Raw genomic sequence first — 14,517 nt, forward strand, 5'->3', positions numbered from 1 at the left:
AGATAAGAAAAGTCTAAAAATATTCCAGGACAGACTTAATGATAATGCAGATGACAGATGTAGTTTTATAGCATGCAAGAGAGTTGTGAGAAACTTTAAGCGGGAGTTCAGGAAGTTTTGTGGGAGAAAAACGCTGGATTGCAGCAGGTTTTCAAATAAACGGGAAACTCTTCATTATTCACCGACTCCCACTGTTCACAAGATCTTATTAGACATGAGAGATGCAAGTTTCCCTTCTCTCAGACTTTTCACTGCTAAACCTTTTTTTTCTACAGCACTGGCTTATTAACTTTCCATGGTCTTGTGCAGTCCTTCGATGTGCAATATAATCTAAAAAAAAAAAAAAAAAACATGTATGCCATGTATCAAAACAATTGCCAGGGACAACCGTCAATTACAATTATTATGCAAAAATACTTGGGAGCAGAATGCTGAGAATGACCAATCAGCATCAAGCGGTTTCCAAAAACTGCATAATATAAATAAATAAACAAACAGATAAATAAATAATTATTTCAAAATAGTATGCAAATAATAATAATAAAAAAATGTTTACCATGCATTTTTAAACTAACACTGAAATTGGATGGACGGATGGATGGATGGATGGATGGATGGATGGATGGATGGATGGATGGATGGATGGATGGATGGATGGATGGATAGATAGATAGACTTATTTTTAAGTTTGGAGTTCAACCTCTGAACATAACCCTCAATGGAGCATCAACAGTTTGGGTAACACTTTAGTATAGGGTCCAATTCACACTAATAACTAGTTGATTATTTGCATGTCTATTATTAACATATTGGCTGTTTATTAGTGCTTATAAAGTACATATAATGCATGACATCCATAATCATACCCAGTACCTTAACAATTACCTTATAGACTATTAATAATGTGTTAATTGAGGCAAAAGTCATAGTTAATGCTTAGTTAATAGTGAGAATTGGACCCTAAAATAAAGTGTGACCAAGAACTGCCATGAAAGTGTGTTGGATTTAAGTTTGGTTATCTGTGCAATTTTACATTTTTAAAACGAAATACGTTCCATCCAATTAGTGTTAAAACCCACCTGTAATTAAAATCTATTTCGGTGTTGATTTAACGCCCTTTTGTGTGTGTACATACACCCTCCAAATATCCCGACAGAAAAAAAGAATGTTTGCCTAGAGGGGACACCACATGCATGACTCTGATTCCACATCCTCTGCACATGTTTCAGCATGAGGCCCATATATAAACCCATCATATCTACGTCATGTTGCACTCGCTCCGTCTGGAGAGGCAGATAATGATGCATCCATATGAATAGGACGCTCTCCGGCAGAACAACTACTCAAACAGCCTCGCAGCAAACAAACAAGCCTTTCAGAACACGCTGGAGGGGATCTCATTTATACCTTCCTCTGTCAGCTCCAATAACAGCTTCAGCTTTTGTGTTGGATAGCGGAGCTTAATTTTATGCACGCGGCATTACTCTCAGGTTCTCAGAAGCCTCTTTTATGCTTGAGTAAGTAATGACTGAATTTTCTTTCCTCTCGTTTGGTTTCAATCTGCAACCTTTCAGGAGCAGCACAGGTCTTTAACCACCAGAATACAACATCACATGTCATCTGCTATATTTACAAAACAGAAGGATCGTATGACGCACACTTCCCAGAAACCTTTGCGACGCTGTATGTCTCACTGGTAAAAGTCTAAAAAATCGAAACTGTCACTTCACACGTCAAATCTACAAAACCGCTCCACAAAGCTCAACCCACATAAAGACAATCTGACCTACAAAACGTCCTACAAAACCTGACCCTTTAGAACAAGATACCATATATATATATATATATATATATATATATATATATATATATATATTATGTGCTGTAAAAAAAATAATAATAATAACGGAAGGAATTCAAGAAGAGAAAAATTTAATATTTGTGTTTTCAGACATATTTGATCTTTAAATTTAAGTTTGGCAAACATAAATAGGAGCTTTCTTTGGATAAATAAATATAACATTTCCAGGATATGACCAAGATGTCCTGTTTAGAATAGTCCACATATACTGTACCTTTTTTATTAATAATTTATGAATAAATAATACATTACAATTTATTTACGTAAAATGTATTTATTCACAAAAGAGTTTTCTGTAATAAGTAGCTTCCTAAAAAGTAGCCAAATATTTAACAAAATATTATTTGTTGTTATATGGCATAGTGAGGCCTAATTGTAGTTAAAGCTGCGGTAGGGAACTTTTGACGCTCTAGCGGTTAATAAACAGAACTGCTTGCGTCTTGCGGAAGAACATCGTAGCCGGAACTACTTCTCTCTGTTTATGTCTATGAAGAATCACAAAGGTACTGGGTTACTCTGCCGCGGTACCCCGAAGCAATCTAAAATAGTCTGAATATAAACACTTATTATAGGTGCACCCTAGTGATTCAGGACAAGCTAAAAACACGGTTTGGAAAATGGATTCATGGTGTACTCGCTTATTATATACATTTTTCTACATTTTGAACACAAACAAAGTTACGGACTGCAGCTCTGATTGGTTGTTTCTTACCGGGAGCGGATGTATTTCTGCAAATTGCAATAGGACCACTGGGAGGAGCCAGAGGAGCTTGATTTTTTCACAGATTATCTGTCTCATATTGTACTGTCAGGACATAATGACAGGTTTAACATATATGTAAAAAATATATTTTTACAAAAGTTACCTACTGCAGCTTTAATGCTGAATAAATTTGAATGGAAATATCATTTGGGATAGATGTTGGAACCATAATCAACACTAGAGTGATCTGTAATTTGTCATTTCAAGTCATTTGGCTCCTACATGCTTCATTTTAGGAACCAATGGTCCTCAAGTCATTTTTGTCAGGCGTCCAGCAGCATGTAGCTCTATTCAGAGGAGACCGGAGTAAAGGTCAGCTTGTTTCACGCCCCGAATGAGCTCCTTCACGCGTTCTTTATTAGCGGGCCGCACACACCTGGACCCGGGCCAGTCTGCCCGGTCAGGATAATAGACATCTTTGTTCTGTCTTCTTCAATATCACAGTTCTCTTTCTCTTTCTCTTCTGGCAGGCCAGATTTAGCTTTCTGGAATGTGTTTGTCTGATGTTGATTCGGATTCTCTTTGGGCTCCTTCATAGCTTTGGCCATTACAGTTCTTCTACTTTCCATTTGTTCGGAACGGATGATAATGTCACAAAACTTTCCACACTCCAGAAATATTCTCTGGGAAGGTCATCTTCTTCTCATGAAACAAAGCTCTTGAAGATATCAAGAATGAACTATCATCATTTCTGCATACTACTCGACTGAATCATTGAAATGGATTGTTTAGTTGTTTCCAGAGCAAATGTTTTGAACATTTGAACAGACTAGAGACTCACATCGAAAGGTCCTGAATAAACTGTAGCAGTGAATATACTGGATATAGTTTCTCCTGATGTCATCTGTTAATAACATTTCTATACGGAGGTGAGAGCTGTGTAGCATGAAGATAAATTTGCATGTGTGTGCTCAAACGTGTCTGTCTCATGCACATTAAAATAGTTCCATGGTTGTATTTCATATTAAGGCACAAGTTGTTACATAAACATTTGAAGCACATCCTTTCATTCATCTTTCTAATCTTGAAACCACTTTTTCATGCCTTGCACACTGAAAAGCAGAATGGGATCTGCACCATTTGGAGTTTTCATGTTTCTGTCATTATTTATGCATTTTCAATATTTAACCTTTTAGTTTTTTCTCCAAAAGGAACCCAAAAGGTGAATTTCTAAAAATATTTCACACTTTTCTTGCAAGTATAATCTATGAAAATGTGAGATTTGAGAATTGAAAAACTGAGAACTGACAGCACAATGAAAGTATCTTAAAAGTAGTCTGCCATATTCTAAATCTTGAAGACATTCAATAGCTTTGTGTTCGAAAAATATCAACTTTTTAGTAAGAAAGTTTGGGGCAAAATTCAAAATGGCAAAATCTGTGGAAAGCCTTTAGTTCTGAACCCTTAAAATATTTTTTTGTGGCATGAGAAAAATAATTTATGTTCTGTGAAAGTTCTCAATTCATCCACCATTGGCATAAAGTGGTGGCAAAAGATCATTTTTGGAACCAGTCTGTATATTACAAACTCACTGATGAAAATATGTGACAGCAGATGAGATGCTTGGCTATAGAATCCTCTAGATGTGGCTCTGATTGTTTCTCCAGATGCCATCTGTGAAATATGAATTTCACACTTGGTTTTTACAGTTTTAAAGTGGCAGAACAGATTGAAAATTAACCCACTGTTATGGCTGTGCCAGATCAGAGGGCATTTAAAGGGTGTCTGAAGATTTTATTATCAAGAAGCCGGTCAAAAATATGAAAAAGAAAAAAAAATGGAATGTTAAAATAAAATATACATTTTACATATACATATAATATATTCACTTTTAATATAAATAATATGTTTAATATACATACCTTTTAAAAGGGATGAATTTAAATATTTACTGTATGTTAATTGGTAAAAAAAAATCCATAAATTATATACTTCCTATTTTTCTCTATCTCTACAAACATTCTCTATTATCACAAAAACGCTATGCCCCACTCCCTAGGTATGCATGGTGACCTTTCACCTTGTCTATGATTATATATGTACAGCCTGTGGCGACGTGCCTATGAGTATCACATTTCTTAAAGCATGCAAGATATGCAAGGAGGAGTCTGAGTGACATTCAATAATGATAACACAGCAGACGTACATCTAGAACACTCTTTCTCTCACTTGCCCACGCCAAACACTTAAGTTACACCTGAGAGCCGTGACAGATTAAGAATGAACAAGTTGTAAGCAGGGAAAAAACCCAACACATGGCATATAATAAGCCCCTAATACACAGAGACATATGTTTAAAATGTATTTGATGCTAATGTGTCAGTATGTAAAAGACAGAAAAATAGACAGTTAAAATAAAGATATTTTAATTTCCCAAAGGAAATGCAAAAGAACAGGTCAAAAGGTTTGAAATTGATAAGCTTCCATTAAATAAAAGAATAATAATAATAATAAAATAATAATAATAAATCAAAGGCTCTATAAATAGTATTGTGCTGTGTTAATATGAAGACATTTTTCATAACCATTTTTGGTAACACTTTATAATAACTGCATGCTATTAATCATTAGTTAAGCATTAGGAAACAGTTAATTCATCATTTATAAAGCATTAATAGACATTTATAAGCAGTTTATAAATACAGATATAAATGCTTTATACCTGATTTAAAAGCATATCTGTAATGTATTTAATAATTGTTTTTTCATACTTTATTAATGATCAATTTATCATTTCTGAATTAAGCATTGCATTATTTACACACCAGTTACTAAGGAGTTGTCAGTGGTTCATAAGATCACTTAGAAATTGTAAGTAAATGATTAATAAACTATTTAAATGTGCATTCATACATCTTTTTATTCAGACATATAGTAATAGTTACTTATAGTGTTAATAAATGGTTTATTAACATGTATTTATACTGTAATTCAGGGTTAATTCAGGTAGTTATAAAACAAATGTAGTTGTTAGTTAACTATTTTTGTGAGCTGATCTAAAGTGAGGACTATTTATGCCTTGTAAAGCTTTTACAAATGAGATTTAAAGGCTGTTAATATTTCTATGTTCTGTATCACTGTGTTGTGTTTCTGTTTTTTGTTTAGAAGATAACTGAGCCTTTAAATATCCTTTATAAATGCTTTACAAGGCATAACTAGTCCTCACTTTAGATGAGCTCACATAAATAGTTAACTGACCACTACTAAATGCTTTATAACTACCTGAATTTACTACATTTCTTGTGATCTTATGAATCACTGGCAACTCCTAAATAACTGGTTTGTAAATAATGCTATACTTCATTGAGAAAGGATAAACTGATCATGAATAAAGTATGAAATTACACATTATAGATATGCTTTTAAATCAAGAACAAAGCATTTATATCTGTATTTATAAACTGATTATTACTGTCTATTAATGCTTTATAAATTATGAATTATCTGTTTACTAATGCTTAATTAATGATTAATAGTGTGCAGTTATTATAAAGTGTTACCCAATTTTTATTTGTTTTGTCTGATGTTTAATGCAGGTCTTGAATTTTGCATTGAATTTTGTTTTAGGGTTGTAAACAGAAGTTTATCTTACAGTTCATTGTACAGTGTAACCTGAAGGACTTTTTATTATTACAATGCAGCATATAAACATATGACATCATCATTGCCATAATTGAATTCTACATTGTCTGTCAATGATGGAATTCTGATTTTAAAGCTGGTTGCAATGGATTATGACTGGAGTCTGGGCATATTTCACATATTTTTATATGCTAAAGAGAATTAATTCAGGTTTTTACATATAGAAAAAAAAATCTATGTGGAACAAAAATAGTTTAAACTGGAAGGTCTTTTTTTTCTGCCTGTCTAGCTGAAAATTGCCCTAAAACAATACCAGAAAACCAGCTTATGCTGGTTTATGCATTGTTTTTTATTGGGATAGCTACTAAGCATACACAGCAACTGCAAGTACTTATTAAATAGTAAAAGTTATAGTATGTAACTAAAAGTTTAATTTCATACCTGGACTTGAACTAATGTTGGCGCGTGAAATCTGCATCTGCCATACCCATGCATTAGTCTAACTCGGCTTGTTTGTGATTCTCTCTACATTAGGACTGTCCTGGCAGGGAGTCGGAGCTAAATGTGAAATAAATTGGCATGCAAATTCCCAGCAATCAAGTCAAAGAATAATGTCTGAACAGTTGGCGGTAAACAGTTCTCCAGCACAAAGACATACAGACAGTGGCGAGAATGTAAATAAACAGCACAGCAGAGCAGCCACGACCTTCAGACAAAAGCCCCCCGATTCCTCTCACTCACCCTCGGACCCCCTGACGAGAGAGCCGTCCAATTAAAACACTGATTAACTGCTGCTGTAATTCTATACGGCTTCATGTCAGCAGAGACCCGAAGAGATCAGACCCCTCATGGAAAAACAGAGGAACGTCAAAGACTAATGTTTTAGAAATGCTTCATACAAAAATTCAGTAATCATAATAATATTAACAAAAATTATCTCAATAAATAGTTGAACTGAAATGTGAATCAAATAGCGTTATATTTTATAAAGCGCTGTCTTAATTTGCATGTGTTCATACTTTTTCTTTGTTGGGAGAGGTAAATAATAAAATAAATCTGCAGCTGTATTGACTTCCTCTGTTTCCTCTGGAGCTACTATGGTTCTACAGCAGAGTGGATACAGTAGCTTTTTGACCCTGACTTTGACATTCATCTTCAGAATGCAATTACAGCCCTCTTAAATCTCACATCCTCCCTGTTTTAAACTGCACGGCTTTGCTGGAAGTCACCTGGTCCTGCCAGTGCAAGTGAGGAAGCTGTGCTGTGCTGTAATTAAGTCAATCTGAAGGTAAGAAAAACAGTTCGCCGCAGGAGATTCAACAATCACTTCATTACACTCTCATTTATGTAGGTCAGACAGATGTGGAGTCGCTGTGTGTTTCGTTGTGAAAGCGAAACTACTTTGTTTGGTCTTCCAAAAGAGGACACAACTAGAAATCAGTGGTTAAGTTGCATACAACACTGTTCCAGAACAGTTCAACCCAAATATTCAGATGTGTGCAGTGCATTTTATGTAGGGCGATGACTGTTACCTGTGAGAGTAGCCTACAATGCAAGTGTCTGTTTCTATAAAGTGCTGCTGTTCCAACTTTGCAAGGACAGTCTGGTGCTTCTGACTCACAGTCTGTAAGTACGTTTACATATTTAAAGAATCTGCCCCTGATGATACAAACGTAAGTTTTGAGCAGTGTAGAGTAGCGCTTGTTGTTTGTCCGATCACAAATGACAGACATGAGTTTTATGTTTACGCGCCACGATACGCAACTCAACACATAAAAAGACAGTATAAGTCAATATAATCAGTACTTATGTCCCCACTGGATGCAACAAATGCCTTGTTTGTGATGGGTTTAATTGGTTTTGTCTCATCGCGCCGGGACACACAATAATGTGTTTTTTGAACTTTGAACCGCAGAAACACATCGCATTACACCAAATACACAACATAAATGTTCTTTTTAGCAACACCATATGAACAAAAAAAGAACAAAGCAAACAAATAAGAGAGAAAAAAGTGAGAGAAAGAAAGGAAAAAAAGAATAGAAAGAAAAATGAACGAAGGAATGGAGGACTAAACAAACAAGTGTACAAACATGAGCAATTGAAAGAAAGAAAGAAAGAAAGAAAGAAAGAAAGAAAGAAAGAAAGAAAGAAAGAAAGAAAGAAAGAAAGAAAGAAACTACTGAACAAACAGTGGAATAATCAAATAACTCAACCGGACACTGTACAAACAAGCAAACAAAAAATGTGAGCAGAAGCAGAAAGAGAGAAAGAAAGAAAGAAAGAAAGAAAGAACAACTGAATGTAAGAGTGAAGGAACTATTGAAATAACACAGGGCAATCAAATGAGTCAATGGAGGACTGAACAAGCAAACAAACAAAAGAACAAATGAAAGAACAAGTGGAAAAAATAAATGAAAAAGAAACAAAAGAGAAGAATAAACAAAAGGACATCTGAAAGACAGAAAAGAAGAAACAAAAGAAAGCAATCAACCCGTGGGATTTGTGTCAGTCTCAGTTGAAGATTCTGCAGGTGTTCTAGAAACCACACAGTACAGATTCACTTCAACATCTGCAGGTTTCTGCATCTTGAACTCTCACTGACTCCCACTCAACCTTCATGATGAACACACAAACCACTAGATACAAACTCAACTGTTCACCAGCTATTCCTGCAGAAAGAGAAGTAGAAATGCTCTTCAACCTAATTCAACTTGCAAGTTTTCCTTGCTTGCGCAAACTCTTAGCTTGACTTCTCTCAGTTCTCCATTATTACCCGGATTCACTGGACGTCAGTGAGTTATAAATAAATTAGAGATTGATAAATAAAGGATCAGTGAGTAAACAGTGGTCCAGATGCAGATATGATTAAATATTATGAGGAAGGAGTCTCATTTTCTGTCTGGCCTGGAGTTTATGAAACAATGCTGTCAGTTTAGTGTTTGTTTTCATTTGCTTTTCCAGAAAAATCTGCTGTCGTATGATCATTGTGCACTGCCAAGCCAGGTCTGAAATTTCATTCTGGTGTTCGCTGGGCCAGAAAAGTAATTATTCGCATTATTATGAAGGTAGATTTGTCTGCGTGATAGAAACATATTGCGAGCTGTTGGACTACAGCAACAGATGGAGCAAAATTGAACCCTACATATTAAAACTTTCAAGAAAGGTTTTAATTAAAATCCAATTTTGCCTTCATGAGGTTTTCTCTTGTTGGTCTGAAATCCAAAAACAGACCTGTGAAATTGGAAAGAGTCCAATTACTAGACTCCGGAATCTTCTAAATGAACATTTAGACCTGACAGACATATAACGTCACAGAATGAGAGCGATTCAGTGAATCAATTCTTCTGCATATCCCAAAAGACAACTAATAACTTTTTTTTTCTTACAGTTAGAGTACATCGTTACAGCAGCTGGTGGAGGTGGTCTTTGTGAGAGAGTTGGTCAACCGTTCATCCTTGTCCAAAAAACACATATTTATGAATCGCCGAATCATTCTCTCAATTGATTCGTTCAGAAACACTAATTCATGTACGAACAAAACAAGTGAGTATTTTCATCAGTGAGCCAATGAATCATTTATCCAATTCATTCAAAACACTGATTCGTTCAAAAAAACGAAACGAGTGCCAGTATTTGAATAATTGAATCAAATGATTCATTCAAAACCACTGATTCATTCTGAAACAGAGACAAAATTAATACGTAACCATAATTCATACTGTGCAATATCGTTTTGTAATGCCCAAATCCATTTAGCATAACTACATTAATAGATTTTATTTTTAACATACAACATAGTATGGATACTTGTTATTGTCCATAATTTTTATATCAGTGCAAACAAAAAAGTATATTTATCCACCGCTGAGCCAATGGTACACACAGAAACAACCAAATTAACAGACGACAAGAGAACTAATTTGAAATTCAGTCCATGTTATATCTACACAAAACACGCCCATCTGTATTTTTGAAGGATGAGAGGAGATTAAATTCACATTTAACAATCCTCTTTTACTAACTGAGCTGTACAACATTTACAAAGCCTTTTTCAAGGGACAAGCAATTTCATGGCATATGCAGAAAAAAAAGAAAAAAAGAAACCTATGCTTAAAACAGCCTACTCCAGAATATTGCTGAGATGGACTTTAGCCTTTTTTCATCTTCAATCCATTTATTCTAATGTATGGAAAAGTGCATATAAGCATGGGATCACTCCTAAACGCCTTCATCTAAGACTGACATGCTGAACAATGGCTCCGGTTTCTCACAGTCAGCTGGCAGGACAGTTGGAGCCGTGCTGCGTTTCCAAAGCGCTAAAAACGTGCTATAAATCTCCGTTTCTGCTGTTTTCTGGCACAGTGCGCACACTCTCACGGCTGTCTGCTGGGGAAACACGGGACAGGATTTCAGCACGTAGGCCAAAGAAGCACAATACCTGGAGCTATCCGTTAGCATTCCCATTTATCTCAACTGCAGTTGCTCATCTAGCACGTAGTCACTCATTTGTGATGATTCTGGTGACAGATACAATGTGGCATTTACCGGCATGACTAATAAGAAGACCGTGATGACAGGGTCAGTAGGCAGTGATCCGTGTCATATTAATCGACTCTGCAAAAAGGCCCTATTCATGCAAATGCCACAGTGTCACCGCAGATAAAGGTCCAAGGCTCTGCAATGATTCTCAAAGTAAAGTTACAAAGACCTAAAACTAGTTTTTTTGCCTTCTACAAGGTCACAAGCCTGGAAACAAAGACACAGTGTGCTCACGTGCGTCACCAAACACAGATGACAACAAACACGGCTCATTCCATCAAAGAAGGTAATGTGCATGTCATAGTAAAAATCAAGTGCATTTAGTGTCTAGCAATATATCTACAGTAAATATGATGCAATTCTATTATATATATGATTTGGCAAACTGACCCAAATCAGTGTTGTTTGTAAACCCGATATAACTTGTTGATATAGTGTGAGTGTGTGGTACCCCAGTTCCAGCTGTTTATGTGTGTCTGTTATTTGTTGCACTCATTTATTTAGCTTGAAGCTCAGGCGTGTAAGTTATCAGAGTGTTCCCCAGAACTGAACAGTTTTACTGAGTTTAGTTGCAGTTCTGTTGCTCTTCAAACTCTCATCTGTCCTCAGTGATCCATCATTCACTGCACGAGAGGGACATCTGTGTTTTATCTGAACCCTCTCCAAACACAACCAGAGCCCGGAGAGAGAGAGAAGAGTGTGGTCTGTAAACCAATTACAGCAGGTGGCACATCCAGCGCCATTCATCACTAAACTACATTTGGGAGAGAACAAATTACCCACGAACTTGGATAAAGAGGGATTCATTTGGAAACACGTGAATTGGTTTACATGACAAGATGCCTAGAAGATTTCGAAATGAGCATTGTTTACAAATGCAAGAGACTGTTCCGCTAAAATGACACAGGTTTCCCGTGATGTGTTTGTGTCTGGAGCATAAGGATTCAGCTGTGTTTGTCAGCGAAGTGCCCAGCTTCGATCTGTTCTCTTTAGCGTGTATGTCTTTGAAGACCTCTCGTCAGTGAGTGAGGTCACTGCGGTCCCATCATGAAAGCTAAAGGAAGTCTGCATTGGAAAAACAGACATGGTAAAAAGACGCTTTCTCCTTACCTGGGATGACTTCAAATAGGAACTTTCCGCCTTCCTCTCCATTGCTGGGATGTTCGGTGACTCTGTTGCCAGGTAGGAAAATGGTGCCCTAGAGGAACCAAAAAGCCAAAAGAAACTAGTCAGACACAAACTGCTGAGGAAAGCAAGATGTACGAGGAAAATAAATCACGGTAAGAAAAAGCTTGGGTGCACTGGAGAATAGGAAGGCTAAAATGTGAAAAATACCTTTCTTTAGACTTACTTTTCAGTTGTATATTTTGTATACACACACACACAGACATATATATATATATATATATATATATATATATATATATATATATATATATATATATATATATATATATATATATATATATATATATTAGCTTTTATATAATTAAAATGCCCTTTTAAAAGCTAAAATTATGTCCAAATTATATTTCCTTATTATATTATTCTATATAATTTAACTTAATATAAATAATGACAAAATATTTTTATATACAAATTATATATATATATATATATATATATATATATATATATATATATATATATATATATATATATATATATATATATATATATATATAATTTTTTACATATAAATAAAACAATCTAAATATATTTTACTTTTAATATATTTAATATATTTTATTTAACTATCAAATTATATATACACACATTAATATGAAGTCCAACTTATTTTCCATATATTTTTTAAAATATAAAATATTTACCGATTGACATCATATATAGATGTAAAATGTCTATCAAAATAATATATCAAAAAATATTTCTTTCATACAAAGTAAATTTAAATAACTGAAAAAAAAATCCAAAGTCCAACTGTGCCCAGAGTTGAATTGAAAGTCAAAAGGGATAAGAAATGTCCATGATGGAAGCCATCTCATCATCTGGACATTAGCTGTAGTCAGAAAGCAGCGATGCCAGTTCAGGGGTTACAGATGGATCCCTCGGGGGTCTGTATGACAGAGCGCAGGAGCCATTAGAGTCGACAAAGCTCTGTGGGTTTATAGATCAGTGTTTGACACGCTGGATGAACTGCTGCCTTAAATAGACACAACATCATCGTTCCACACGGACCATGTTACAACCAACAGCGGACTGGTAAAGCAGCCTGATTTCACCCATCGCTCTCATCTGTCCGTCTCTTTATCCTCCCAGCATCTCACCATCCTCTATTAATGGTTTCTTTTATTTCATATGTCTTTCTCTGTGTGTAATTTTTCTTGCATACTACACTATAATATATATATATATATATATATGTGTGTGTGTGTGTGTGTGTGTGTGTGTGTGTGTGTGTGTGTGTGCGTGTGTGCGCGTGTCTGTGTGTGTGTCTATGTGTGTGTGTGTGTGTGTGTGTGTGTGCCTCAGAGGTTGAGGGGAATTTCCCATAATTTTAATGCCAGGTGTTACTTCATCCTCTTATTTAAACAGAATCATGATATGGTTGACTGACAGTCACACATGGTCAGATGGCACAATGCACACTATTGAAGCAACACGTGCTGAGTGAGCTTTCATATATATCTTTATAGTAACATTACAGTATGTCCTAGCACTCTGGGGTTATTTAAAGTATGCAGTGGAACAACTGCAGAGGTCTAAAGCAGTCACCTTTGAAGGAGAGTATTTGATATCTGCTCTACAGAGGGGCTTAAAAAGCACATTTTCATTGGGAGAGAGAGAGAGAGAACAGAGTTCAGTTACATCCTTCTCAAGTATCAGTGTGTATGTTTAGCATCCAGTATCCTGACGTGCCCGGAAACAGAGAAACTGCAGCTGGAATTGCTTGCCAGTTCAGTGCTGAACAGGATATGGATCTGAAAACGACCAAGCCTCTCATCAGCAGAAATAATCGTAGGCTAGGCTGTGGAACGTGTTGTGTGGGGAGAGGAGAACTGGTTCAAAGCTCACTTTAGTGATAAGAGAAAGTTAAATTTATTCGGGTTTAAAGGGAAACATTTTGTTCGGGGTCAGACTGGGGAAAGACTGAAGCCCAAATGCATAAAGAAGTCAACATGCAATACCTTCATGCAAGCATCTCCCAATCAGCAATTTTCCTGCAAGACAATACGCCAGTCACATTGCAAAACAGGTAAAGTAGTTCCTTGAAGCTGAAAACATTGAAATAATGAAATAATGAAATGGCAGACCCAGAATCCTGATCTAAACCAGATTAAAAATCTCTGGAAAATTTTTGATGACAGAATTATGGCTAAGAAACCCACTACAGTTGCTGAAATATGTAAGAGACCGAAAGCAGAAAGGACCAAGATCACACCAGCGCAGTGTGAGAAACTAGTGACATAGTGACATGACATTCAGCCAAGTATGGTGACCCATACTCAGAATTCATGCTCTGCATTTAACCCATCCAAAGTGCACACACACAGAGCAGTGAACACACACACTGTGAACACACACTCGGAGCAGTGGCCAGCCATTTATGCTGCACAACCTTTCAATTGCAAGTCCGACTCTTTAACCATTAGGCCACGACATCCCACTAGTGCTGTCCTGTCGCCGCAGATGTCCTGAAGTCATTCAAAGCAGGGTACTCTACACTTCTTACTTATTTGCGATGCTTAATATTTCACAATATTACTGTTTTTACTGCATTTTGATTAAACACGTGCAGCCTTGGGGA

The 14,517-nt window shown here is 35.9% G+C and overlaps 1 protein-coding gene across 2 annotated transcripts in view; it reads right to left on the minus strand.

Annotated features, from left to right (window-relative positions):
* Nucleotides 1-14,517, minus strand: part of LOC113064390 (rho GTPase-activating protein 24-like) — a 90,888-nt gene that overhangs the window by 48,231 nt on the left and 28,140 nt on the right. For both annotated transcript variants that reach the window (XM_026235184.1, XM_026235183.1), the window contains one exon: nucleotides 11,859-11,946. In XM_026235184.1, coding sequence (XP_026090969.1) covers nucleotides 11,859-11,946 — 88 coding nt within the window. The remainder of the gene's footprint in view (nucleotides 1-11,858; nucleotides 11,947-14,517) is intronic.

This window comes from Carassius auratus, chromosome 46 (genome assembly GCF_003368295.1).
Source record: "Carassius auratus strain Wakin chromosome 46, ASM336829v1, whole genome shotgun sequence".
Classification (NCBI taxonomy): domain Eukaryota; kingdom Metazoa; phylum Chordata; class Actinopteri; order Cypriniformes; family Cyprinidae; genus Carassius; species Carassius auratus.